Source organism: Peromyscus leucopus, chromosome 9 (genome assembly GCF_004664715.2).
Source record: "Peromyscus leucopus breed LL Stock chromosome 9, UCI_PerLeu_2.1, whole genome shotgun sequence".
Taxonomy (NCBI): Eukaryota; Metazoa; Chordata; class Mammalia; order Rodentia; family Cricetidae; genus Peromyscus; species Peromyscus leucopus.
The window spans coordinates 67,572,433-67,597,213 of record NC_051070.1 but is presented as its reverse complement, the minus strand read 5'-3'; the positions used below and the strand labels follow the sequence as shown (position 1 = coordinate 67,597,213).

At 41.7% G+C, this 24,781-nt stretch overlaps 1 protein-coding gene, 1 long non-coding RNA gene and 1 pseudogene across 2 annotated transcripts; 2 read left to right on the top strand and 1 right to left on the bottom strand.

Annotated features, from left to right (window-relative positions):
• The first annotated feature begins 5,892 nt into the window (after positions 1-5,892).
• Positions 5,893-8,761, top strand: LOC114683787 (annotated as a pseudogene).
• A 4,826-nt stretch (positions 8,762-13,587) lies between these two features.
• Positions 13,588-18,013, top strand: LOC119088523. The gene is made up of 3 exons (XR_005092178.1): positions 13,588-13,775; positions 16,329-16,731; positions 17,950-18,013. It is a non-coding gene; the product is annotated as an uncharacterized LOC119088523 (long non-coding RNA).
• A 4,113-nt stretch (positions 18,014-22,126) lies between these two features.
• Positions 22,127-23,209, bottom strand: LOC114683788 (histone H3-like centromeric protein A). The gene is made up of 3 exons (XM_028858121.1): positions 23,072-23,209; positions 22,555-22,611; positions 22,127-22,342 (listed from the first exon to the last, which is right to left on the bottom strand). The coding sequence occupies exons 1-3, from the start codon at positions 23,207-23,209 to the stop codon at positions 22,127-22,129; spliced, it is 411 nt and encodes a 136-aa protein (XP_028713954.1).
• Positions 23,210-24,781: the final 1,572 nt, after the last annotated feature.

Sequence of the window (24,781 nt, the reverse complement as noted above, 5' to 3'; positions counted from 1 at the left end):
ATATCTAAGACAATGTTCAGTGTATAAACTGTTTTCCCTTGTTTTAAGAATTTTAAAGTGGCTTGTTTGCTCTTATAGGTAGCTTTTTGTCATCCAACTACCATAAAAATTTGCACAACTATTAGGGTAAATAAGACATTTTACCAACCCCCCCAAACCACGAAGCGCCTAGTTCTGTATCCTTTCAATTTTTCATTGGAACTGACACTTAAACTCTTAGATGATTTTCCTCCTTATTCTATTTAAAAGTTGTATTTTAAGTTTACCATGAACCTATTTTGGAGCTGACAAAAGTGTTTCAGGGCAATGTCACCATCTTTAGCAGAAAAACTACCTTTCCCAGAATGCATTTCCCTTATATCAGTCCATAATATCAGTCTCTTATGTCATTTTCCTTATATCAGTCATTTCCCATAGTTCTTTTTGGGTCTGAGAGTCAACTGGTTCTCTTTTACTAGACTTGCCTGGGAGGTTGAACAAAGTCTCTTGCCTTTGCAACCGGAGATTTGAACAAGCATTTTACATTTTCAGCTATGGCACATTGGGAGATTCCTATTCTCTCCTCAGCTGGCTTCAACAGGTGTTTCTCCTTCATTAGACATTGGCCCTGGATCAGAACCGCACCTGCCTCGGTAGGGTGCATTGAGGCTGGCATTTCTGAAAGCAACTTTCCTCGGGGCTTGTGTTTGTTTTAGCCAGTCAGTGAAAAACAAAAACATTTGCAACAGAGCTTCTCCATAGCTCTTTCAGAGAGATTTTCTCCCACTGATTTATCTCATTTTGCTTGCTCCTTCCTTCCCCAGATGTAGAGCTTCAGCTATCTGTCTGCGGCTCTGTACCTCTGCTAACTGCCTTTGGAGGTAGGGGCTTTTTTTCTCCCCCCAAAACTGCCTCAAATTCTAGCAGCTTTGTCAGGTCATATATTTTCTGGGGAGGATTATGTCCCTTCTCTGTTTCTTCAGAGTCTTTCTCCCAGACAGTTCTCAATTTGATCTCAGTTTATCCCCTCTACCCCAGAAACGGTTTCCGACACTACAGTGGCGGCTTTCTCTGCGTACAGACTGAAAATCTAACAAGGGACATTTTTGACATTTCTAAACTCCCATTAGGACAGGTGCTTTGCCTCATCAGGGCTTCACCTGGCCCAGTCCCCCAGTGGGTTGTGTTTGCTTGTCTGGGTGCTCAAGGACAGAGCTTATGCCAGAGGCAATCACCCCTCAGGGCTACACTCCCTCATCTCACCAGGAGTCAGTTGAAACAAAGCTTTTCTCAAAGAGGTGCTTTCTCTGACAGAAAAGAAAGCTTTACTCCTGGATAGTTCTGTTCTGCCCTGGCTGGGCTCTTTCCCCAGACAGCGTTCTGACTCAGCAGCACAACTGCTTCAGACACAGTTCAGCTTTACTTTTTTCCCAGAAAGGTCCTTACTCTGGTAGGAAAGCTTTTCTCAGATTTCTTTTTGCAGCTGTGGACCTATCAACCGGGACTTGTAGGAAAGCAGACAACTGGGCCGTTCCCACTGGCTTTAGCTTTCTTGGTTCATTAGCAATCTTCCCCTGGGTCCTGCACCTTCCTGCCTCAGCTCTGTGCTCCAGGAAGTTTACAACTGCAGGAACCCTAGTATCCCCGAAATGCACTCCAACTCAGACACTGGCCAGTCGCCTCTGGGTTTTGGCTCAGAAGCGAGGATACAATGCTAACAATTTCAGGGAATCTTTGCATAGGACGATTAGGAGCACTTTTTCATTCTGAAACGCTCACTCAAAACCTTTGCCGCCTCAGCTCGGCTGTAACTGAAAAGCTTGGCTTTTTTGCTTTTCTCAGGTAAAGTTTCCTGCCCTTTTGGGCTCTCTGTAGCTCTTCACCCACTCTCCCAAGCGTTTCCCTCAGGGTACTCTGACCCACTGTCTTTTACTAGCTTGAAGAGACAGAGCTTAGAAGAGGTTTTTAGGAACTTGTCCCTGCCTCCTGCATTGCAGGGAGGATTGTTAAAGCTTGAAAGAACTTAGGTTTTGCTGTCTTAAGTTTGTTTTCCCTTAGAGCTAATCACAGGTGGTCCCCATACTAATATCTTCAGGTGATTCTAATTTTTATCCTTCAGGCAGAAAGTTAAAGGCTTTAGTTTTTAAGTTTAAGAGAGCTTTTGAGAAAGATTAAGGCTTTTTAGAATTTTTTATCCCCCAAATTTTTCCAAGAAAAGCTTTTAGTTTAAGAGAAAGATGTTTTTCCCCAGGAGAAAGACCAACTTTCCCCCAAACTTTCCAACTTTAAACTTTGACTTCTTACACCCCCATTTTTGCCTCAGGGAGAAATCACTTTCTCCTGCCACTTGGACTTAGCATTTCAGCTGTCCCCAGGTCAAAAGCTTCCATGGGAAACTTTTTCTTCCCCATAAGCTCAGAGAAGAGCTTTTTTACTACCCGTAAAGCCCAGAGAAAGATTTTCCCCCCAGTTTGCATTCATAGTCCCCAAAGTTAGAAAATTGAAGACTTTCTGTCTAGTTGCCTTACTTATTTTTTCCTACACAATCTTACACTTCTAAGTTTTTCCTAAACTATATTACTACCCTATACCTTATACTTATTTTTCACAGATAGAAATTGAGAAAGGGATAGAAGATAGAAAATTTTAATAGAAAAGAATTTCGCTGCACCATCGGACATCCTTCCAGTCTGCTTTCCTTTTCTCCCGAGGATAAAACCCCTGCCTCTCAATAATATATATAAAATATATATTTTTTCCATAACACCGGCATGCCTTTCCACTGGCAGGGCTGACTCAGCACTTTCGCCAAAAACTCTGTAATAAAACTATTATTTTCCTTTATCTTTAGTCCCTATTACTTTATCTTTAGTCCCTGTTCATTTGTCTTTAGTCCCCCCTTTTTTGTTCCCCTTTTTTCTTTAGTCCCTTTTTTTCTTTTTTTTTTAGTCCCTGTTCATGGCGCCATTCTGTGGGGCGTTTACCCACCAACCCCACAGCTCCCCAGAGTTTTCTTGAGTGCGAGCAGCAGGAAATATTAGACAGAAGGATTTATTGCGGAGAGAAACAGATAGAAAATAAAGGATAGCCTCGAGAGGGCCTGGAACCTTTTCCAATGGGCCCTGACTGTCTCTGCCCCAGGGTTTTTATAGAGATGCCAAGGGGTGGAGCAAAAGACCTCCTCCCCCAGAACAGCCAAGTGCAGGCCATCTCAGACACCTGCACTCAGGCCGGTGTTCCTAATTATCCTCTATGCTGACCTGCTGGGTAAAGCCACGAGGAAGCCGAGAATGGGCTCTCACAATCCTTACATTTCCTTGCACAGCTCCAGGTATCTGACTGGGGTAACAAGGGAATGAAAAAATCACACACACACACACACACACACACACACACACACACACACACACACACACACACACACACCTGGATTGGGTAGTCTATCTCTGATGGAGAAGCCTTAGCTCCCCAGAAGCTCAGAGTGTTTATTATACACAGTTGGCAGGGAGCAGGTTATTACACACAGATAAGTAAGAATGCAGGGTTATTACACACAACTGGATCAAGGAGTAATCTCTGCAGGGAAGAAATCTTCAGGCTGAAAACATGGTGGGGGAGAAAGGGGGATTTTTCTGGACACACTATCAATATTTTCACTCAGAGCAGAGGAAGTCTTTGCCATCCCTCTGAGCCTCACCAGTGGGAGGCTTTGCCACTCTGAGGCATGGGTCCTTGACATGGCAGTGCCCACATTAATAGTAAACATCCATTCAGGACTTCACTCAATGCTTACACAATCCAGTAGCATTTAGTATATTCAAAAGATTTGGAACCATCACCTCTAGTTAGTTCCAAGACATTTCCATCACACAGAAAGGAAAACTGTATCTAATAAACAATCACTTTCCATTCCTCCTTCCTACTCTAGACCCTGGAAAACACAAGTCAGGTTTCCCTCCCTCCCTTCCTCTCTCTCTCTCCCGCCCTCCCTCTTTTCCTCCATTCCTCCCTGTAGAGGGCCAGAAGGCCTTTTTCATGTGAGGGAATCACCACACTCCCTCCCTGTCTCTCTCTCTTTTTCATGGGTGTTTAATATAAATGGAAACATATAACATAGGACTATTTATTTATTTATTTATTTATTTATTTATTTATTTATTTATTTATTTGAGACAGGGTCTCACTATGCAGCTCTGGATGTCCTGGAACTCACTATGTAGACCATGCTTGTCTCCAACTCACAGAAATCTGTCTGCCTCCACCTTCCAAGTGATGGAATTAAAGGCAAGCACCACCATGCCTGTCACATGTGACCTTTGACATTTGACTTCCCTAACCAAGAAAAACCCTTTAAAGGTTCATCTCTGTTGTGGCATGATTCAGGGCCTCATTCTTTTTTATGGCTAAATAATATTCCATTGTATAGATATACCATATTATGTTTAATCTTTTTCAGTTGATGATCATTAGACATTTTTACTATTTATTATGTATAATATCCCTTATTAATATTTCATGTATAGATATTTGAATGTCTGTTTTCAATTTCCTTGTAAATATAGCTATAACTAGAATTTCTGGGTCATATGGTAATTTTATGTTTAACTTGTTGGGTAAGTGCCAAATTGTCTTCCAAAACAATTCTATCATTTTACACACACACACACACACACACACACACACACACACACACACACGCACACACATTTGGTTTCATTGACATCATAATATACAGGGGTTCTGTTTTGGCTTCTGCAAAAATTTGGTATTTCCATTAATTAGCACATATTTTCCTAGCTACTCTAGTAGGTGTGAAATAGCATTTCACTGTGGTTTCACTTTGCCTTCCCCTGGTGACTAACGATGAGTGTTTTTCCAGGTCTAGCTGGCCATCTTCATCCATCTGGAGAAGTCTTTATTCACCTGTTTGTCTATCTGCATCCTCTAACTTTGAGTTGGAATGTGGCCTTGGGACTGGGGAGGTGGTGTAAAGAGTTTGCTGTCAAGGGGCTGGAGCCTGGTGTGTGGAGCAGTTGTGGAGATGCACGAGAAGGGACATTTCTCTTCCACAGCCACTTCCTTGCTGTCTCTTTTCAAGTGACTAGTGATAAAGAAAGTGAGTCACAGCACTTGTGAAAGTTTTGACTTGGTTAAGAGCACAGTCATCCACATTGTTATCTGCCAAGGTAAATATATATGTACATATACACAGCCATTCTTGACTCTTCCAGCTCCGTATCGGCCAGGTTGACAGTTGCATTTGGACCATGTGTCAGGACCATTTCTCCTCATGATGAACTAACTCCCACTTTTTCCAAGTTTAATATGCACTGCCACTGGAGTAGCCTGTAAAAAAAAAAAAAAAAAAAAAAAAAAAGCCATCTGCTCCCAGAACTTCTGGTTCAGTTGGGATCCCTGTCCAGAAATCTGTATTTTTAATATGCCCCTGGGTGACTCTGATGCGGGCCATCCTTGGAATCTTGGAGCATCACCAAGAATTATAAGCATTAGCTAGCTAACTTTTCATTGAGTGGACCCGCTACTATTTATTCAGCCAGGTGCTTACTTGGGGTCATATAGCTTGTTATCGCTCTCACTGTTTTCTTAGGTCAGCTGCTGTAAACCTCCTCTACCCATACTTTCGTCTTCATCCCTGACTGGATATTCACTGATTCTACCAAAAGCGAGCAGTGACAGAAGTAATGCTTCACTAACAGATCTCCAGGGGTCCAATAAAGGGTTGAAAGTCCAAAGAAAGCTCTGGAAGTCCTGAAAGAGAGACCTGAGAAGAGTCAGGGTTCTGTAACAGAAATGAAGGAGAAATCGGCTATTTGCATGAGGGAGCTCCATGCTAACAGCATGCAATTAAAACCAGAGGCCAGCTCCTTCGCCTGGGCCTGTGGTGCCGGCAGGATGGGCAACCGTCGCAGTCTTCATACCGCCATGAAGCTCCACAGTCACCAACCAGTCCCAGAAGTGGCATGGCACACAGCACAAGGAAGCCCATTGGGGCACAGCCGTGGAGACCAATCCTGTTGGAGGTGCTTCCCATGCCAAGGGAACTGTGCTTGAACACGTAGGCATTAAAAACCGAAACATCCAAATTCTGCTAACAGAAAGTGGGTCAGGGTGCAGTTCACCAAGCATGGCAAGAGAATCACAGTGCCAGTGCCCAAGGATGGCTGCTTGAACTTCACTGAGCAAAACGATGGTGTTCTGGTTGCTGGGTTTGGTCAAAAAGGTCACGCCATAGGTAGTGATACTCCTGGAGTCCTCTTTAAGGCTGTTCAAGTAGCCAATGTGTCTCTTTTGGCCCAGCACAAAGGCAAGGAGACAAAGATCATACATTTTGACGACGGGAACACAGTAATAAATTCTCAGATTCTGAAGAACAAAAGCAAAACTAGAGGTCAAAGAGCACTTGGGCCTGTGGTCCTCCAGGGAGGACTCTGGTCACCTAGGAAGCAGAGAGGGGCTGAAGTCATGCTCTTTGGTGAACATTTCAAAGTGGAGCTGAAGTGTTAGATCAAAGAATGGGATGGGGAAAGAGGCAGCATGGTTTTCTGCCCCAGCCTAGCTCGCAGAAAAGGCAGTGAGGAGGTGTGGGGGATGGGGGTGGGAGAGATGCTGCTGGAATGTCCAAGTTTACCCCTGAGGAAAGGGAGGCCCTGTCACAGCATGTTGACCTGTGACACAGTGAGATGTGCAAAATATAAACTTAAAAAAAAAAAAGCATTCTTTTGTGTCTCAGTGGTTTGCGTCCAGCACAAGACATCAGAGGCGATCATAGCTCAGTGGTGTCCCCACAGACATCCTGACGTGCTTTGATGGAGCTTTACAAGCTTTCCGGGGCCGGCAGGAAGTGGTGTTGGGTAGGGCCAGAGAGGAAACATAGGCCCCAGGACTGGCCAGGGACTTGCTTGTGAATACATGTGCATCTCTTTTAGAGACAGGAAAGTAGGGCTGAAGCCAGAAACGAGGCAGTGGCACTCCAAATGGCTACATTAGGAGTGGAGACAGGAGCCAGGGCAGCACAGGGAACTGGCGGGCTGGAGCCTCAAACCGAGGCAGGGCTGAGAGGATGGAGGGCGAGCGTCCAGGAAAGGATGGCTCATGTTGTGTGGCCGGTGGTACGTGAAGGGTGGCACAAGTGGCCACGGCTGATGACACCCACGGAATCACTTATCAGAAGCCCCCCAGAGTCACCAGAAGCAGTCATTTCTAAGAAAAGCCGGCCTCTGCCCTCCCTCGGAGGAGGTGGGTGAGAAAAGGCAGTCTTTCCTTCTCCTCCATCTCCACTACCCCATCCCCCAGAAGCACACAGAGAGCGGACACTTGCCCCGGAAGCACAGTCCGCTCTAGCAAAGCTCCCTCAACACCCTGCTCCTGTGAAACCAAGGGCGATCGATTGTGAGTGGCAGAAGGGGAGGGACGGGAAGGAGCTGTCCCTGCAGGTAAATACATGTGAAAGGGGACAGTGGGTGACTAGGAGAAGGAGGAGGGGCAAATGCAGAGAACAAAGCCTAAAATGGGGCTGAGACGGATGTGGGGTGTGGCGGCTTCCTGTGAGTCACTTCACACTCCACAGACAGCACTTTTTTTTCTTTTTCAGCCAGATCAAGCTCACTCTACCTGTCTACTGGATTTTTTTTTTTTTTTTAAATAACTTTAGAGGAGAATTGTCACTTTTTCAAAGCATTTCAAACCTCTCACAGTATTTAACAATGTAAGATTCAAGCAAGAGAACCCTGACAACAGTGTAAGCAACATCAGTTTATTTGAGTTATATACCGGCCAGCTGGGAGAAATTGCAGGGCTGCTGGAGTTGCGGCTGGGGTCTCCGGCCCTGAGATGAGTGTGTAGTTCTGACCGCTTGTCGGACCGCTTTGCAGGAGAGCCTAGAGCAGAGACAAGGGTGATGTGCAGGACCACACCTTGCCCAGGGCTGCTTAGTTATGCATAGCTCTTGTCTTCTAGTTAAACCTAAACTTCACCTCAGGGCCCCAAAGATGAACTTGGGGTGGGGAGTGATGTCGCCGGGCCTCTTGGCTCTTCTGGCCGATTGGACCACTTGGAGTAAGTCTCCCATCCTTGCTTTTCATCGCTGTGGCTGCCTCACTGGCCAAACTGAGGATGGGTGGCTGAACCTGGCTTGGTGGGGCTTCCAGAACTCCTTCTGGCGGCTAGTCTCGCTTTGTCAGCGTGCTTAGTGTGAGAGGGATGAGGTAAGAAGGAAAGAAAGACAAAGGAATGAGCGACTTAACCACACAGGCCTTAGTGGAGAAAGGACCTGTGGAGGGACAGTCTCTAGTCCAAGAACCAAAGCCCGTTGTCCACTTACAGGCTGGAGTAGCTAGGGGGCAGAAAAAGCGGGGGAGGGGAAGACTGAAAATTCCCCTTCTTGGCCTGCAGCTGGCCTTTGTTCGGAGTAGCGAGGGTTAAAGAATGTTGGTGGTGGATAACCTTCTCTTGTGCCCGGCCATAACTGGGGTCAGCCAGGTGAGGAGGGCAAGAATGAGGAAAATTGAGTTATTTTAATTCTGGGAACCAAATTATTCTAGTTTGGGGCACTGCCGCCGTTTAACCAAGATGGAGGGGCTTTACGGAGTGGCACGGCCATGGTTAACCTTCCTGATTTTGTTTTTACTAGGCAGGTGAGAAGGAGACTGTAACTGTGGTTTTTGTAACCATCTTTTGCTGCAGAGGCAATGTCATCAGTAAGTCTTTGGTACTGGAAATTTTGGAGGAGGCTGATGCTGTTAACGTGTTCTTGAACGGGTGAAGGAATTTAGTCTCCGGGATACGGAAACAGGTTAGGCGGTTAAAAAGAAAGAGCCAGGCCTTTTAAATTAGGGTCCAGGAAAGCAGGAAGCCTTAGTAATGGATATTGGAAGCAGCCACATGGCAAAAGTTAGGGGGAGGTTCTCAGAGAATGAGTGAAAGGTCCCAGAGTGTCAGGGAGAGCATGCCCCGGCCTCGGCCAACATCCTAAAGAACAAGAGGTAGAAAAGAAGGAAAAGGAAGAACGTCTTTTTCTGAGTAACTGAAAAAGTGAGAAGGTTCTGCCTGGAGGCTAAGTTGCAGACTTAGACCCAGACTGCAATCCCCAACGTCCGTCTATCCTGAGGAACACATTTGGAATTAGAGTCTAGATTTTCATAGTGAACATGAGATGTATCTATTGCCCAGTTTCATTCCATCTCCTAAGTAATTGTAGAGTCCCAATTCTTTAAAGAAGAATGTTAAAGATATCTCCTCCTGGTGAAAAGAATACAATATTATAAAAATCAGAAAGCAGCATTATTAGAGTGCCACTCTATAATTGAAAGGACTTATTCACACTTCTCCAGCTGCTCCAGTGACATTCTCCGTAGCCAAAGAAAAACCAAGGTCACTCTTTACCATCCTTCTCTCCCAGTTTCCTTAATCCAGTGAAGTTGTAAAGTCCTCCTCTGCATTTCTTGGCCTTGACACTTGGGAGTGCACCTTCTGCAGAGCCCTGTGAGCCTACCTGATGACATCAGATCCACTTGCTGGAGCCTGGAGCAGATACTGTGTTCCCAGTGCATCACAGCAGAGGCCAGGACTGTCCACAGCCACATTGTTGGCAGGGCTACACTTGCTCACATGGTACACCTGCCAGGTTTACCCAGTAAAATAAAGCTGTCATTTTACCTTTTATCTTTTTTATTTAATATTTTTATTTTATAATTAACTTAATTTCACATATAAGCTACAGATTCCATCGTCCTCCCTCCTCCCACATCCCAGCCCTCCCCGCAATCCACCCCCCATTCCCACCTCCTCCAAGGCAAGGTCTCCCCTGGGAAGTCAACCCAGCCTGGCAGACTCAGCCGAGGCAGGTCCAGTCCCCTCCTCCCTACACCAAGGCTGAGCAAAGTGTCCTAGCATAGGCCCCAGGCTCCAAAAAGCCAGCCCATACACCAAGGACAGGTCCCGGCTCCATTGCCTGGGGGCCTCCCAAACAGTTCAAGCTAATCAACTGTCTCACTTATTTAGAGGGCCTGGTCCAGTTCCATGGGAGCTCCTCAGCCATTGGTTCACAGTTCATGTGTTTCCACTAGTTTGGCTATTCGTCCCTGTGCTTTTTCCAATCATGGTCTCAATATCTCTCCTTCATACAATCCCTCCTCTCTCTTGCCAATTGGACTCCCGGAGCTCAGCTGTGAATCTCTGCATCTGCTTCCATCAGACACTGGATGAGAGTTCTATCATGACAGCCAGGGTGTTCGGCCATCTGATCACCAGAGCAGGTCATAAATCCAGTTACTCTGAACTTGATAGAAGAGAAAGTAGGAAGTAGTCTTGAACGCATTGGTACCAGAGATCACTTCCTAAATATAACACCAGTAGCACACTGAAAAAAACAATTAATAAATGGGACTTCTTGAAACTAAAATTAGTATCTTATGGAGAGACATTGAAACTATATAATGCTCTACTAGTGTCAATGATTCTTGCTTAAAAGAATTTTTACTGGGATGACTGAAAATGGATGATGTTTTTCTAGTTCTGTTATTCCTCCTACATTTATTATTAGTTGATTTTCTTTTGTAAAGAGAAGCCTTCCTTTATCCCCTATTTATTTGCATGTTGGCTTGTATCAGTGTAGACTTGGAAATCTTATTTGATTATTTTTTATCCTTTACTGTCATTTATTTTTATTATTTAACCATTTTCTTTGAGAATCTCCTGCGTGTACACAGAGAGTTATGGACATATCTACCTCCTGTCTCATCAACTCCCCCATGCTCCTTGCCTTCATCATTGTAGAGGGTGTGAGGTCCTTGAGCTTACAGATAAGCACTAGGAAAACCAGGAATATTAACCACACAGAGCTGTCTCTTCAAAGTAAAGCAATGTATACCTGTTTTCCACCCGGAAAAGCTGAGAATGGATGTGGTTAATCACCTGGTGATCTTCACTATCTGTAGGGCCAGGCCACACCTGAGTCCACCAGACTATTTTATTATGTTTATTCCAGACTCTTCCTCCATAGACCTTTATCCTGAGCAGTTTCTCAGTCAACAGAACCCATATTTATGGAAGAGGCCATATGTACTTGGTAAAGATTTTCAATGTAAACATGTCTCAGCTTTGTTGTAGACATGGGATTGAGTTAATTGTCATCAGGACACTGTTTTTAAAAAGTTGTGCTGTGCTTAAATATGCCTAAACATGCCCAGTGTCAGACTCTAGAAGTTTGAACCAACACTGGCTATTGAGTAGTGTTGAATTGAATTTTCTTCTTGCCTCAGGCAGATACTACTCTGCCAGTCCTGGTGTTTGCAGAGACCCCTACACGTCTTGCCAATATATATAAGACAGAAGACAGCAGTTCATAACACACTTCCCCATGACGCCTCCATTGTCCCGTACCTGAGAAAGTGTCCCTTTTAATGTTTAGGTACTTACTTTAGACAGCTACTAAGGAAGGCTGCTTTTAAATGAAATGAGAAATTTTAAAAGGCAGGAAAATACTTGTTATTGTGAATTTAGTTTTTCATTTATTTATGAACTATATTTTATTTGTATACATTTTTCTTGCAAGTTATTTGTGCATACCCTGTGAATCCCATTTATAAGAACCCCTGTCAGTTAAGGGTATTAACCCTTCTTTTGACAGAGCATTGGAAACTGCTTATTGGGAGGATACAATAAACTAGAAATTTTACCAATAACATTTTAGCTATTTGAATCCTTTATAACATACATTATAACATAATCCTCTGACATACTGTTGTTATTTTTATTTTGTAGATGAGGAGGGAAGAGGGCTTAGAAATATTGTTCATGGATTAGCAAGTAAGGAAAGCTAGTACTGAAATTCGAATTTGTGTGATTCCACAATTTATATTCTTCATTTATAGTTTGGCATGGTGGAAAAACATTTTAATTTTTAAGAGTCTTAAGAGAACTAATATAAATCCTAAGTCCTTTTAATATTGTAAACATTAACTCAGTTACTGTAATTTTGTCTTGAATTCAAACATAGATTCTAGCACATTGTTTTGAGATATATCATTGTATTTATGACATGGTACTAGTCTACATTTGTGTTTTATGGTGTATTTGGGACTCTGAACAGTAAAATGTAGAGAAGGTGAATTCTTATGTTAAGGCTTACTGAGAATAAAAGTCTGTTTTGTTTTCCATAGTTTTAATTAACCTTGACCAACTATGGTCTGAAAATACAAATATAAATCTCCATAAATAAGTCATATGTTTTAATTATATCATAATTGCTCTATTTAATTATTAGTTTTGCTGTTGATCTTTTTTATTATAATGTTTAACAGAGAACTTCATACATGCATGTAGTGTGTTTTGATCAAATCCACCTGTAATCCCTCTCTTGTGCTCCTGAAACTTTCCCCTTCTTACTTCATGTTCTCTCTCTCTCTCTCTCTCTCTCTCTCTCTCTCTCTCTCTCTCTCTCTCTCTGTCTCTCTCTCTCTCTCTCTTAAAAACACAGAGTTCATATGCCTGTATGTATAGGATCTAAGAAGTCATATCCCTAAAGAAAACAACTCTCCCTCCCAGGAAGCCACCAATTGCCAACAGCTTCTCAGCTAGGGGTGGGACTTCCTGAGGTCCTCCCCTGGTGGCACCACTCACTATTCAGCTAGAGAGACTGTATAACTGTTGTTTGGCTAAGGAGACCGCATGACAAATCCAGTTTTCATAACTTAGCTGAAGAGACTGTTTGACTGTTGTTTGGCTAAAGAAACCGGGTGACAAAGTTCCAGTTTCTGGTTGGGTAGACAAAGCACCACTTCCTCCTTTAGTTTTATTATTTAAAAAATAAAATCATTTGTATAGTGCTTTTTGGATTCACTGACTTGTTCCCCTTTGCCCTCAAAATATTGATGATCTGAGATGGTCTGAGAAAAGAAATAAAATGAATAAGTTTATGGAAAAAAGTAATATAAAACCTACACATTTGAAAATATTAATATTGATGAAATGGCTGAACAGGATGTTCTGACTAGATCCCAGAGATGAAGATGAAGACCAAGATTGGGAAAGTACAAAGAAACCCACAAATGAGTTTGGGAACATTTCCTGCTTATTTTGTAGTGAAGATACTAATGCTTTTATAGATATAAAATGCAAATTTGAAAACTAGAAATCAAGAAAAAAGATATGATTTCACATTATGAGTTAATCATTAGAAGATTATAAAAATAAGAAAGAGAAATGTTGCAGAAATCATATAGACATACAAATTAGGATATATATGTATATATATAAAGTTTTAAAATAGATAATATAATTTAATAAGAATTTTTGTTTTGCTTCTTGTAAGTTAAGAATTAGCCTTTTAGATTCTAATTGTCTGGCAACAGTGACCATGAAGAAATATTAAAGGAATCTCCTCCCCCGCCTAGTTAAATTTTGTCTACTTGCTCCAGGAACTGTAATCATTGAATTTTATGATTATGACTTTCTAAGGATATTTTGATTCATGTTGGGGAAATAGTCACATATTAGGTATCTTTTGAAATGCAAATATAGACTGATGTAATCCTTGTTGTAGGATATAAAAATAAACTCTGTGGCCCTGGAAAGAGAGAGATACACATATATTCCCTCCTATACACTGCCTCCTGAATGCAGTAACAAAATATTTGTAGAGGCTCAGAAAAAGATTCAAACTACTGTCTGGTGCAACTTCTTTATATCGCCTGCTACATCCACCCTTCTTAAGTCCTGATCTTTGCTGGAGCTGGTCCCCAATACAAGTGGTGCCCGAACAGGAGACTTGAAGTAGGGTAAGCATGAATAAGGTGTTTCCATTGTAGCAGGGATCCCACTAGGGTGCTGCAGACCCCTTGGTCAAAGAGTAAGGCTGGGTGGTAGTGGGGAATAAGAAAGAGTTAATAAAGACCCCCTGGCCAGAGAATAGGGCTAGGGAGAATACCTAAGAGAAAAGAAAAATTAATACAGTGGGACAGGTGGAGTCTAAGGAAAGGAGACTTTCTATTGATATTTTAAAATATACTTTGAAAAAAAGAAAGGAATGAAAGACAATGAAATACAAGTTTGTGAATTTTTACAGTTTGTGCATGAGATCAGTCTTTGGTTTCCTGATCAAGGTTCCCTAGATATTGATAATTGGGATGAAGTAGGAGGAGATATTAGATTTTGGTATGAATGGTCACAAGCCGTGCCTGTGGTCATTAATGAAGTAGGTTTGGGTGCCTATGGAAGTTGGGGATTTACCTAAATGTAAAAAAAAATCTACAGAAACCTCGCCTCAAAATAAATCTATTACTCCTCTTTTATTTAAAGATCCATTAGAAAAGGAAGTTAACAATGAGAGAGAAGAGATAAGAAGAATAAGGAGTCTTTTCAAATAGAAAGTGAAGGAGAGAAAGAGGAAATTTAAAATGTCAAGGAGGATTGGCCACCTCCTTTTCAAAAGAAACCTAAAAAGAGGCCAAAAACAGACAAGGAGCCTGTAGGGTTTGCTGCAGCGGTTAGAGAGAAGTTGCTGGAGCAGGGGAAGCTTTTGTTAGGTGTTAACAGTAACGTTTGACACAAATGATGAAGAGATGCCTGGGCGGGAGCCTTGGCCTTATGAATTAATTAAAGAATTGAAACAGGCAGTTGTAGCATATGGGCCCACTGCTCCTTATGTTTTAACTTTGGTGGATAATTTAGGAACTTATTGGTTAGCTCCTAGTGATTGGAATTAGGTGGCCAAAATCATGTTTGTCAGGAGGACAACTTCTGCTCTGGAAAGTAGAATATGAAGAAGTTAAAAGACAGATTAGTTTACAAAAGGAAAAAGATATTACCCTTCCTATGTTGCTAGGGTGCGAGAATGGATTACACTCAAATCACAATTAAAAATACCAAAAAAGATTTTTACAATAATAACCATTATGGCTATTGAAGCATGGAAACATCTCCCTTCAAGGGGTGCACCTGCAAATAGCATGATTAATATAAAGCAGAAGGGAGATGAATCCTATGAAACCTTTTTGGCCAGATTGACTGACATGACAAAATTATTCCTCATGAACAAGTGACTGAAATAGTGCTTAATTAGCTGGCATATGAGAATGCCAATAGTGCTTGCCAAGCTCTGATATGCCCTATTAGAAGGACAGGAAGCACTTCTGATTATATAAAGGCTTGTGATGACTTTACCCTTCCTTTATGCAGGGGATAGCTATACTGCAGCCTTTCAAGGAAAAACACCCACACCGATGCTTCAAAAGCCACAAACATTTGGAGTTGTCAATCTTGGTCCATGTTATACTTGTGGATAAATGGGTCATGTTCGTAGGACTTGTCCAACTAATGGTGGTCATTTATCAGCCCCAAGGGCTATGTCTTCCTGTCCAGTGATCTCTTCTTGGGTAATGGTTAATGTTCGGGCCACACTCTGCCCTCGTTGCCAAAAAGGCTATCATTGGCAGAAAGAATGCCAGAAACAACAATTTCTACCTTCTTATTTAAATTACAGTCTCTTCTAACTCACAGGACAAAACCCCACTTTATAGGACATTTGAGAGCACATACTTTTTTACCTGGTCCATTAACAGCAGATTCTTATACACAATCTATCGTAATGCCTGCCTTACAAGAGGCAATGGAGAGCCATGCTTTACATCATCAAAACTCATGGGCTCTCCAACATCAATTTGGCCTAACTCGGAAATCTGCTAGACAGATCATTAAGCAATACTTTCATTGTCCTGGATTTGTGCCTTCTTTATCAGTGGGAGTTAATCCCAGAGGATTATTGCCTAGTCATCTTTGGCAAATGGATGTGACCCAAGTAAATACTTTTGCAAAATTACCCTATGTTCATATATATGTGGATACCTTTTCACATCTTATTATTGCTTCTGCCCACACAGGAGAAGCTTTCAGGGATGTTTCTCAACATCTTTTTTATTGCTTTTCATATATATGAATTCCAAAACACTTAAAAACTGATAATGCTACTGCTTATACTAATATGGCTTTTGCCTCATTTTATGAAAAGTTTGATATTAAGCATACTACTAGCATTCCACACAATTCTCAAGGTCAAGCTATAATGGAACAAACTCATCAAATTCTTAAAAATCAAATTATTAAACTACAGCAGGGAGAATTTAAATATGTTTCTCCTCACCATATTTTATCTCATGCTCTCTTTGTAATTAACCATCTTAATCTTAATCCAGAAGGAATGTCTCCAATGTCTCTTCATTGGGAACTGGATAAATCAAAACAAAGACCTATGGTAAGATGGAAAGTCAGGAGAGTGGAAAGGATCAGGTGTTCTCTTAACCTCTAGGAGGGAATATGCTTATGTTTTTCTTCAGAATGCAGAATCGCCCATTGGGATCCCAGATCGCCTCATCAGGCCATGTGGACCGGTCCCCGAGACGGTCATGTCATGTCCTGCACCCATATTGGAAAAACGAAACGACAAGAGAATATGAGCGATTCTCCCACTCAGAATCGACTTCCATTCCGCCACCATCAAAAATGCCCGATTCTACAGATATGGTTGAGAATATTTTGCCTGTTTTTGCTCAGCTTCGTCTTCACTCAAAGCGACGTGAGCAAGGCCGCTTTGCAAGATCTACTCGTCAAGAGTTTTTGCCAACATGGGGTCAGATAAAACAGCTTAGTTGTTTGGCTGAACAAATTCTTGAAGAAAATAAATTCCAAAAAAATCCAGCTAATCTTTTCCTGGCTATGATCTCTTTGCTTACTATACGGGTACGGTTAGTTTTATTTTTTTTATTTATTTATTTATTTATTTATTTATTTATTTTATTTTATTTTTTTTTGTTTTTTGTTTTTTGTTTTTCGAGACAGGGTTTCTCTGTGTAGCTTTGCGCCTTTCCTGGAACTCACTTGGTAGCCCAGGCTGGCCTCGAACTCACAGAGATCCGCCTGCCTCTGCCTCCCGAGTGCTGGGATTAAAGGTGGTTAGTTTTATTTTTAATTATTATTGGATTCCTGTTTAGTGGGAGCGGAGCCGTTTATGTCATATTTGCTTGACCTGCCACCATATTTTCACCCTGCCACCTGGGCACAGGGACCAATTAAGGTAACCACAAATGATACACAGCTTATGGGAGGTGGTGACAGTAGTTATATATTGTTTAAAAGTCAGGAAGTCAATTATGAAGGTTATTCAGAGATTCCCACAATTTGTTTTTATACTAACGAAAGTCTCTCTCAAAAAAAAAAAGGGTTGTGTTCTCTTACGTCAATGCACACTAGTTGCTGATTCTCCATCTCAGGAACAACCTGGCTATCGAGATGTATGGAGTCTTAAATTTATGGGGCCAATAATTTATGATTTTTTATCCAGAAGATTATCCTCTACCTTCTATTTCCCTCCTTGAAAATTGCGTTATTTAGTAGATGATGTTTAGAATAATATTGATCCATATAGTGGATATCCATTATAGTTTGCGGTTTTTCAAAAGCAGTAAGTTATCCTGCTACAGCTTATACTAATCAACTGATTGAATGGGGTGTTAGAGGGCCTAGCTATGATTATACAGTTTTTATTAGAAAAGAGAATTGATTTCAGCATGATCCACATGTTTCCTGAGGAACCACTTGCTGCTTGGTATTCTCCAGACAGGGTAGTTCCCATTTATTCTCCTTCCACTTCTATGCATGAGCATAATGTACAAAAGGATCTTTCCATTTATTTGCTGTAACTGCCAAAGTAACTCTTTATTATTATCACTCTAAGAATAAATATTGGATTATATCTACAGCTATAACTTCATACATGGAAGCCCCTTATGCAATTTTACGTAGTGAATCCATTGGTTCTGTACATATTTTTGAGACTAACAAAGGTTCATTTAAAATGAATATATTAGGGAATATAGAGGTTCCACTAGTGTTTGGCCATTTTTTATTATTTGGAATTGATAATTTTTGTTTTCTTGCTTCTTGTTTTCCTTTTTCTAGTCATCTAATGACAACTAGCAAGAGGCATCAGAACACTGTCAATGGAATTTCAAATGGATCGACTGAAAAATAAAAAAGAGGGGGATGGTGGCGCCACTCACCATTCGGCTAAGTAGACTGTATGGCTGTTGTTTGGCTAAGGAGACCGCATGACAAAGTTCCAGGTCTCATAACTTAGCTAAGGACACTGTAGGACTGTTGTTTGGCTGAAGAAACCGGGTGACAAAGTTCCAGTTTCTGGCTGGGTGGACACAGCCCCACTTCCTCCTTTAGTTTTATTATTTAAAAAATAAAATCATTTGTATAGTGCTTTTTGGATTCACTGACTTGTTCTCCTTTGCCCTCAAAATATTGATGATCTGAGGTGGTCTGGGAAAGGAAATAAGATGAATAAGTTTATGGGAAAAAGTAATATAAAACCTACACATTTGAAAATATTAATATTGATGAAATGGCTGAACAGGATGCTCTGACTAGATCCCAGAGATGGAGATGAAGACCAAGATTGGGAAAGTACAAAGAAACCCACAAATGAGTTTGGAAACATTTCCTGCTTATTTTGTAGTGAAGATATTAATGCTTTAATAGATAAAAAATGCAAATTTGAAAACTAAGAACCAAGAAAAAGGACACGATTTTACATTATGAGTTAATCATTAGAAGATTATAAAAATAAGAAAGAGTAATGTTGCAGAAATTTTATAGATACATAAATTAGGATATATAAAGGGTTAAAATAGACTATAATATAATTTAATAAGAATTTTTGTTTTGCTTATTATAAGTTAAAAATTAGCCTTTTAGATTCTAATTGTCTGGCAACAGTGACCATGAAGAAATATTAAAGGAATCTCCTCTCCCCTCCCCCAGTTAAACTTTGCTTGCTCCAGGAACTGTAATCATTGAATTTTATGATTATGACTTTCTAAGGATATTTTGATTCATGTTGGGGAAATAGTCACATATTAGGTATCTTTTGAAATGCAAATATAGACTGATGTAATCATTGTTGTAAGATATAAAAATAAACTCTGTGGCCCTGGAAAGAGAGAGACACATGTTTCCTCTCCCATACACTGCCTCCTGAGCACAGTAACAAATAAAATATTCGTAGAGACTCAGAAAAAGATTCAAACTGCTGTCTGGTGCAACTTCTTTATATCGCCTGCTACGTCCACCCTCCTCAAGTCCCGATCTCTCCCGGGGCTGGTCCCCAGCACTCTCCCATGCATGCCGTGATTTTGGCGGGTGTGATCTGGCATCGGTCATGTGCATGTAGTTGCAGTCACTGTGAGTTCATGTGTGCTGTGGCCCTGTCATGTTCAGCAAATAATGTTTCCCTGGAGATGTCTATTTCCTCTGGCTCTTAGAGTCTTGCCAGAGCTTCTACCATGACGATCCTTGAAGCTTGGTAGGAGGAGGTGTGATATAGACGTCTTAGAGTTGACCTCTCCCTGTCTTCTATTCTCTACATGCTGACCAGCTGTAGGTCTCTGTATTAATCACAATCTGCTGCAAAAACAAGCTTCTTTGATGAGGACTTAGAGAAGCACTAATTTATCAGTATAAAGATAAGAACTGAAGGAGCAGTTTATTGCTATGGCCATCTAGCAGAATAATAGCTTCTCCTCTGGGGTCTCTGACCTAGCCAACCATAATTTTTTTTTTTTTTGGCCCAGTTAATGATACCAGGCATGAGTTCCACTTTCTGGAGTGGGTTTTCAGTCCCACCAGAAAGCAGTTGGGACACTGCTCTAACCTTCACACCACTGCTGCACTAGTGAGCATATCGCGCCAGTCATTGTAGTGAACAGGACTTGGAGCTGGGTGAAACTGCTGATGACTTTTCCCCCCTGATAGCACGTATAGAACCTTCCAGCACCGTAAAAGCTGGTCAGCAAGAATGAAGCTTCTACATCAGTGCCAGCTTGATTTCTTCATCTCCTATGACTCAAGTACATGGGGTCTTCAGAAATAGGGTCCTATCATTAAACAATGGAGAGTAACTAGGCGCAATAACAATAGCCTACAATGGTTGGGGGGGGACTAGGGGACTCTACCAACCAACTACTTGAAAGGGGGTAACCCATATCCAGTCCTTGGCTTTTTATTTGATACCCTGTGGTGTTGAGAGATACCTGGTCCATCACATCAAAGGATAACTCTACTTAAACCACTTTTAAGTATGTATGCATTTTAGGAAACTTGTACAGTTGTAGGTTTCCGTATAGCATTTTCAAAGTTTTTTAGAGTTAGCTGCCCCTCTTCATACTGCCTCTTCTATGCTGTTCTCCCTGTCCCACACCATTTAACCCTTCCCTGTCCATTATGCCCTTATCATTCCTAATTTGAACTTTATTGTAGATATGCAAGGAAAAAAACCATTTTGAGGCTTAACACTGAAGGAACTTCTACTGTATGCTCTGTGAAGACGGTACATAGGGTAGAGAACATCTGACTTTTCACATGGTTATGATGATTAATCTTAAATTCCAACCGATGAGATATGGACTCAGCTGGGAGACAGGCCTCAGGACATTACTGTGGAAGATTCCCGTGGTTAGGTCAGCTGAGGTAGAAAGACACACTCATTGAGATCCTGGACTGTCCTAAAAGAAGAAAGTGAGCCATACACGCATGCTCACCTCCTTCCGCTTTCTGACAATGTAACCGTGCTCTGACAGTCACAGTAACGTGAGCATCTGCTTCAGAGCCCTGAAACCGTGACTTCCCTGCCTAGAGCCAAGCCCCAAAATGATCGTTCCTTTAAGCTGTTTTTGTTAGAGTATTGTATTACAGCATCAAGGAAAGTACAGAGCCACCTGGGAAATGGAGGGTCCAGTAAAAACCGTCTCTCTGGCCCCCTCGGGCCTTGGCTTTTTGGAATTCTCCCACTCTTCGTAGCCTCTTGTTCACCCTCTTCTATTTTACCTGCTTTCTCATTTCCCTTTGTGTTCCCCATGCTTAACTTCCGCCTTTCTGCTCCCATGTTCACTCAGCCTGCTGGGGACCCTCCTTAAGAAGCCATCAGAAGGAGAAGAAGAAGAAGAAGAAGAAGAAGAAGAAGAAGAAGAAGAAGAAGAAGAAGAAGAAGAAGAAGAAGAAGAAGACGCCATCCTTGGCAAGGGTGATCACGAGGCCTGGAGGGGGTGGGGCTCATCTTTTATTCACAGACCCAGGAGCCTTAATTTCTGCATTAGGGGAAAGATGAAGGCAGGAGAGACCCTGAGTGGTACCTTTTAAGTTTGGGGTCTTCTGACATGTTCATGGCACCCTCTAGTGTCCAAATTTTGTTCTTTCGTTGTCTATATCAGCACTTCTCACCGCCCCCACCCCTGCCGCCACCAACACTGGGAAAATAAAACTACCAGTGTAAAGCATTATTCTGTTTCTTCATTATAATATTTCTAAGATGAATATATATTATATCATTATATATATATAATTAAGCCTTAGATTATCAAATTTATTGAAGAAAGCATCGATACATTATGGAAAAAGAATCTGCTAAAATATTAATGAATATATTTGATATAGGAACCCAGTTCACACAATCATTTAGAGATTCCTAGGAGTGTAAATGTATTTTATCTAATTTGGCCTTTAATAGCTGAAAAAAATCTCTTCCTTCTTTCCTTCCTTCCATTCTTTCTATTTCTTTCTCTCTTTCTTCCTTTTTTTTGTTTGTGTTTAATGTATTTTAGTAGCAAACTTACAGGAACTGCACAGAAAACAGACAACATTAAAAACATGTACTTGCATGTAGGACAACTCATCAAAAAGTATAGTGAATGGATGCAATCTACTATTTGATAAAAATGCTACAAACACCATTTAGTTGCTGTCAATAAGAAATTTACTTGTTTTTTTAAATTCCAAATGCTGGCATTGTCCAGAAATGTTTAACAAATTTATTTATAATTGTTATAAAGTTGAACTGTTGAAATGCATTCACTGAAATATTTGCTTGCATTAATGCTTTATATCTTGCATTTATATTTTAAAAATTCACACATAAATGAAAATGGAAAAGTTGGCAATACCTGTTTTCTGTCCCCTATTTTTCCACTTGCAATCATATACTTAGGTACCTTTGACCCCATGGAAGAAAATATCTAACATGACAGGAAGAAGAGGTAAAACTTTTTTTTTTTTTTTTGAGAATGAAATGTTTCCCTCATAGTGGACTCTTAAGCACGATCTCCGTGTAGCTTTGTGTTAGCTGGGTATCTTTTGGCATAGTTGTTATATGTCTGGCATGGATAGCACACAGGTTGGTATCTTCAAAAAGGCCAACCAGATAGACCTCGCTTGCCTTTTGCAAAGCGCCAATAGCCGCACTCTGGAAGCTCAGATCTGTTCTGACGTCCTGAGCAATGTCTCGCACCAGAAGCTGCAAGGGGAGCTGCGGACTTCTGATAGCGTCTGATTTCACCCAGTGCCACAGCACCAGGCCTGTAACGGTGAGGTTTCTTCACCTTTCCAGTAGAGGGCGCACTCTTGCGAGCCGCTCTTGCAGCCAGTTGTTTGCTGAGTACTTTACCACCGTGGATTTGCCGGCAGTCTGCTTTGGATGAGCCTTACTATGGGCATCTCCTTACTTACAACGCTTTTCCTCCGGCTGGAGCTAGGCGAGTGAGAGGCGGCGCTGGCGTTAGAGAGCTGCAAACACCAAAAAGCTGTTTCTAACCTCAATCTTCTATGACATTTCAAATGTCTGGCTCAGCTCTTTTTACACATGCAATACACAGAACAACACATTACCTAATGTGTGAAACAAGACTCCTCATTCACTGCTCCTAACCTGTTTCCCCTTCTGCCCCCACCCCCACCCCACCTTAGCACCACCACCCACTTAGCTGCACAGATTCAAAGCTGAGAACCATTCCGGACTCCTCTGCCTTGCTCGTCTCACAACCAATTCTCTGCATTCTAGTTTTCACAGAGGGGAATGGAAATGCAAAAAAGCGAAGTGGTTTCATCGGATTAAAAACTAAACAAAAACAGAGCAAGGGGCAGACTGGGGTTTTGCACTTCATCCAATCAATGCAGTGCTGGGAGAATGGCTGTGTTTTAAAGATCATGCTAGACATGGAGCCCATTTCCCAACTCAACCTCTTGCTTTGTGGCGGTAGGATGCCTCATCCGGCCCACTGGAGAGGATGACAAGCTCAGGCACATCTCTGTAGAAAATCCAACACTGGGGCAATGAGGGCTGCTCCCCAGTGCTCCGGGGACTTCTGGCAGCCAGGACTCTCATGGTGAGCACTGGCCCTGTTTCTCCTGGGTCTAGGGGTGTGTGTAACCGGCCTTCCCTAGCACAGTCTTTCTGTCTTTCTCTATTTGTCTCTTCAATGTTGTGAAGCTGAAAGCAATCACCCTGTGCACTGCTGACCCGCCCTAACAGAGCTGGATGGAAAACCACACTGAGCACCAATGCTCTCTGTCCAATGAACCATATACCATTAGAATAACATCCAGAGGGAGGGGAAAAGGAAGGCACAGAAGTTTGTCATTGTAGCAGAGGATGTGTGGTGTCAGGGGTCATATTCAGAGTGATCAAGGGAATATGCCGGTTTCCCACCCAGACAGTTACTCTCTGCGGCACTGGGTGTGATGGAAGGCAAGCGGAACATGACAAGGCGACATCATCGCCTCTTCATTTTTGCCCTTTCCCAAGCTCTCTCTAATTTTCATGTAAAGAAATAGTCTTTGTCATTCCCTTGACTAGCTCTTTAATTCAGAATTAGATAGCAAAGCTCTGTTTATTTCTTTTAACTTGCATTTTGCTCATCCTTTAGTTTATTGAGCCCTAGAGAATGTATGTTCTATAAATAAATAAAACTACTATTATTTGGTGGCTCTATTCAGAATATGGTGAAGGAGAGGGAGGATATTTTTCTTTATTTGCTTTAGAGATATGTTGCAGTCACAACTTTCCTCCTGTCTTGAAATAATGGAGTCATTATTCACATTGGGAAACAGAGATGGAGTGAGTTTGAACTTGGCATGAGTCAACACACCAAAATGTGCCCCCTGTTCTCACTCATTGTCCAATTAATTCTGAATTATGAAATTCCCTTTGAGCATTTGAAATTATGAGAAATTCCAAAAAAATCAGGGTCACTGGATTCTGATGCAATTGTTCTTTCCTTGAAATATTTTTTAAGTGATTCAATAGTAATAGGCTATTTGGGGAAAAAAAAAAGGGTGGGGGTAGCAAAAGGGCTTTCTTGGAGAGTTTTATTGGGAAAGAAGTATGCATGCATCATGAGTGTGCAAAGTCCTCCATGGACTGCTGCTGAAGAAAACAGAGACAGGGGAGCTGGGAGTGTTAATCCAAGTTTTCCTTCAAGCCCCAATGCTTATGTCTGAAATTTTCACCATGAAGGCCATGCTTTTGGCCTTGAGAACATCATCTTTAAGTTTCCAATTAAAATTGAATACATGGTCCACAGAGACCAGTACAATTACCTACCAACCACCATTGTAGGGTAAAGAGAACTTGCTGCCATATGTTCCCACACCTGCCAGATGCCTCTTGTGAGTAAGAGTTAATGATGGACACAGAAAATGTAGTGAACAAATTCTTGATAAAAATCCTGAAGAAACTAGGAAGAGCCAGCCAGGACATACCTCTGTGCAATAAGTCTGTATTCAACAAATCTGAAGCCAAAATTAATGCTGAGCCAAGTGTGGGAGCCGGTTTTTGGGTTCCTCGTGGCTTTACCCAGCAGGTCCGAATAGAGGATGATCAGGACCACGGGCCTGAGTGCAGGTGTCTGAGATGGTCTGCACTTGGCTGTGCTGGGGGAGGAGGTCTTTTGCTCTA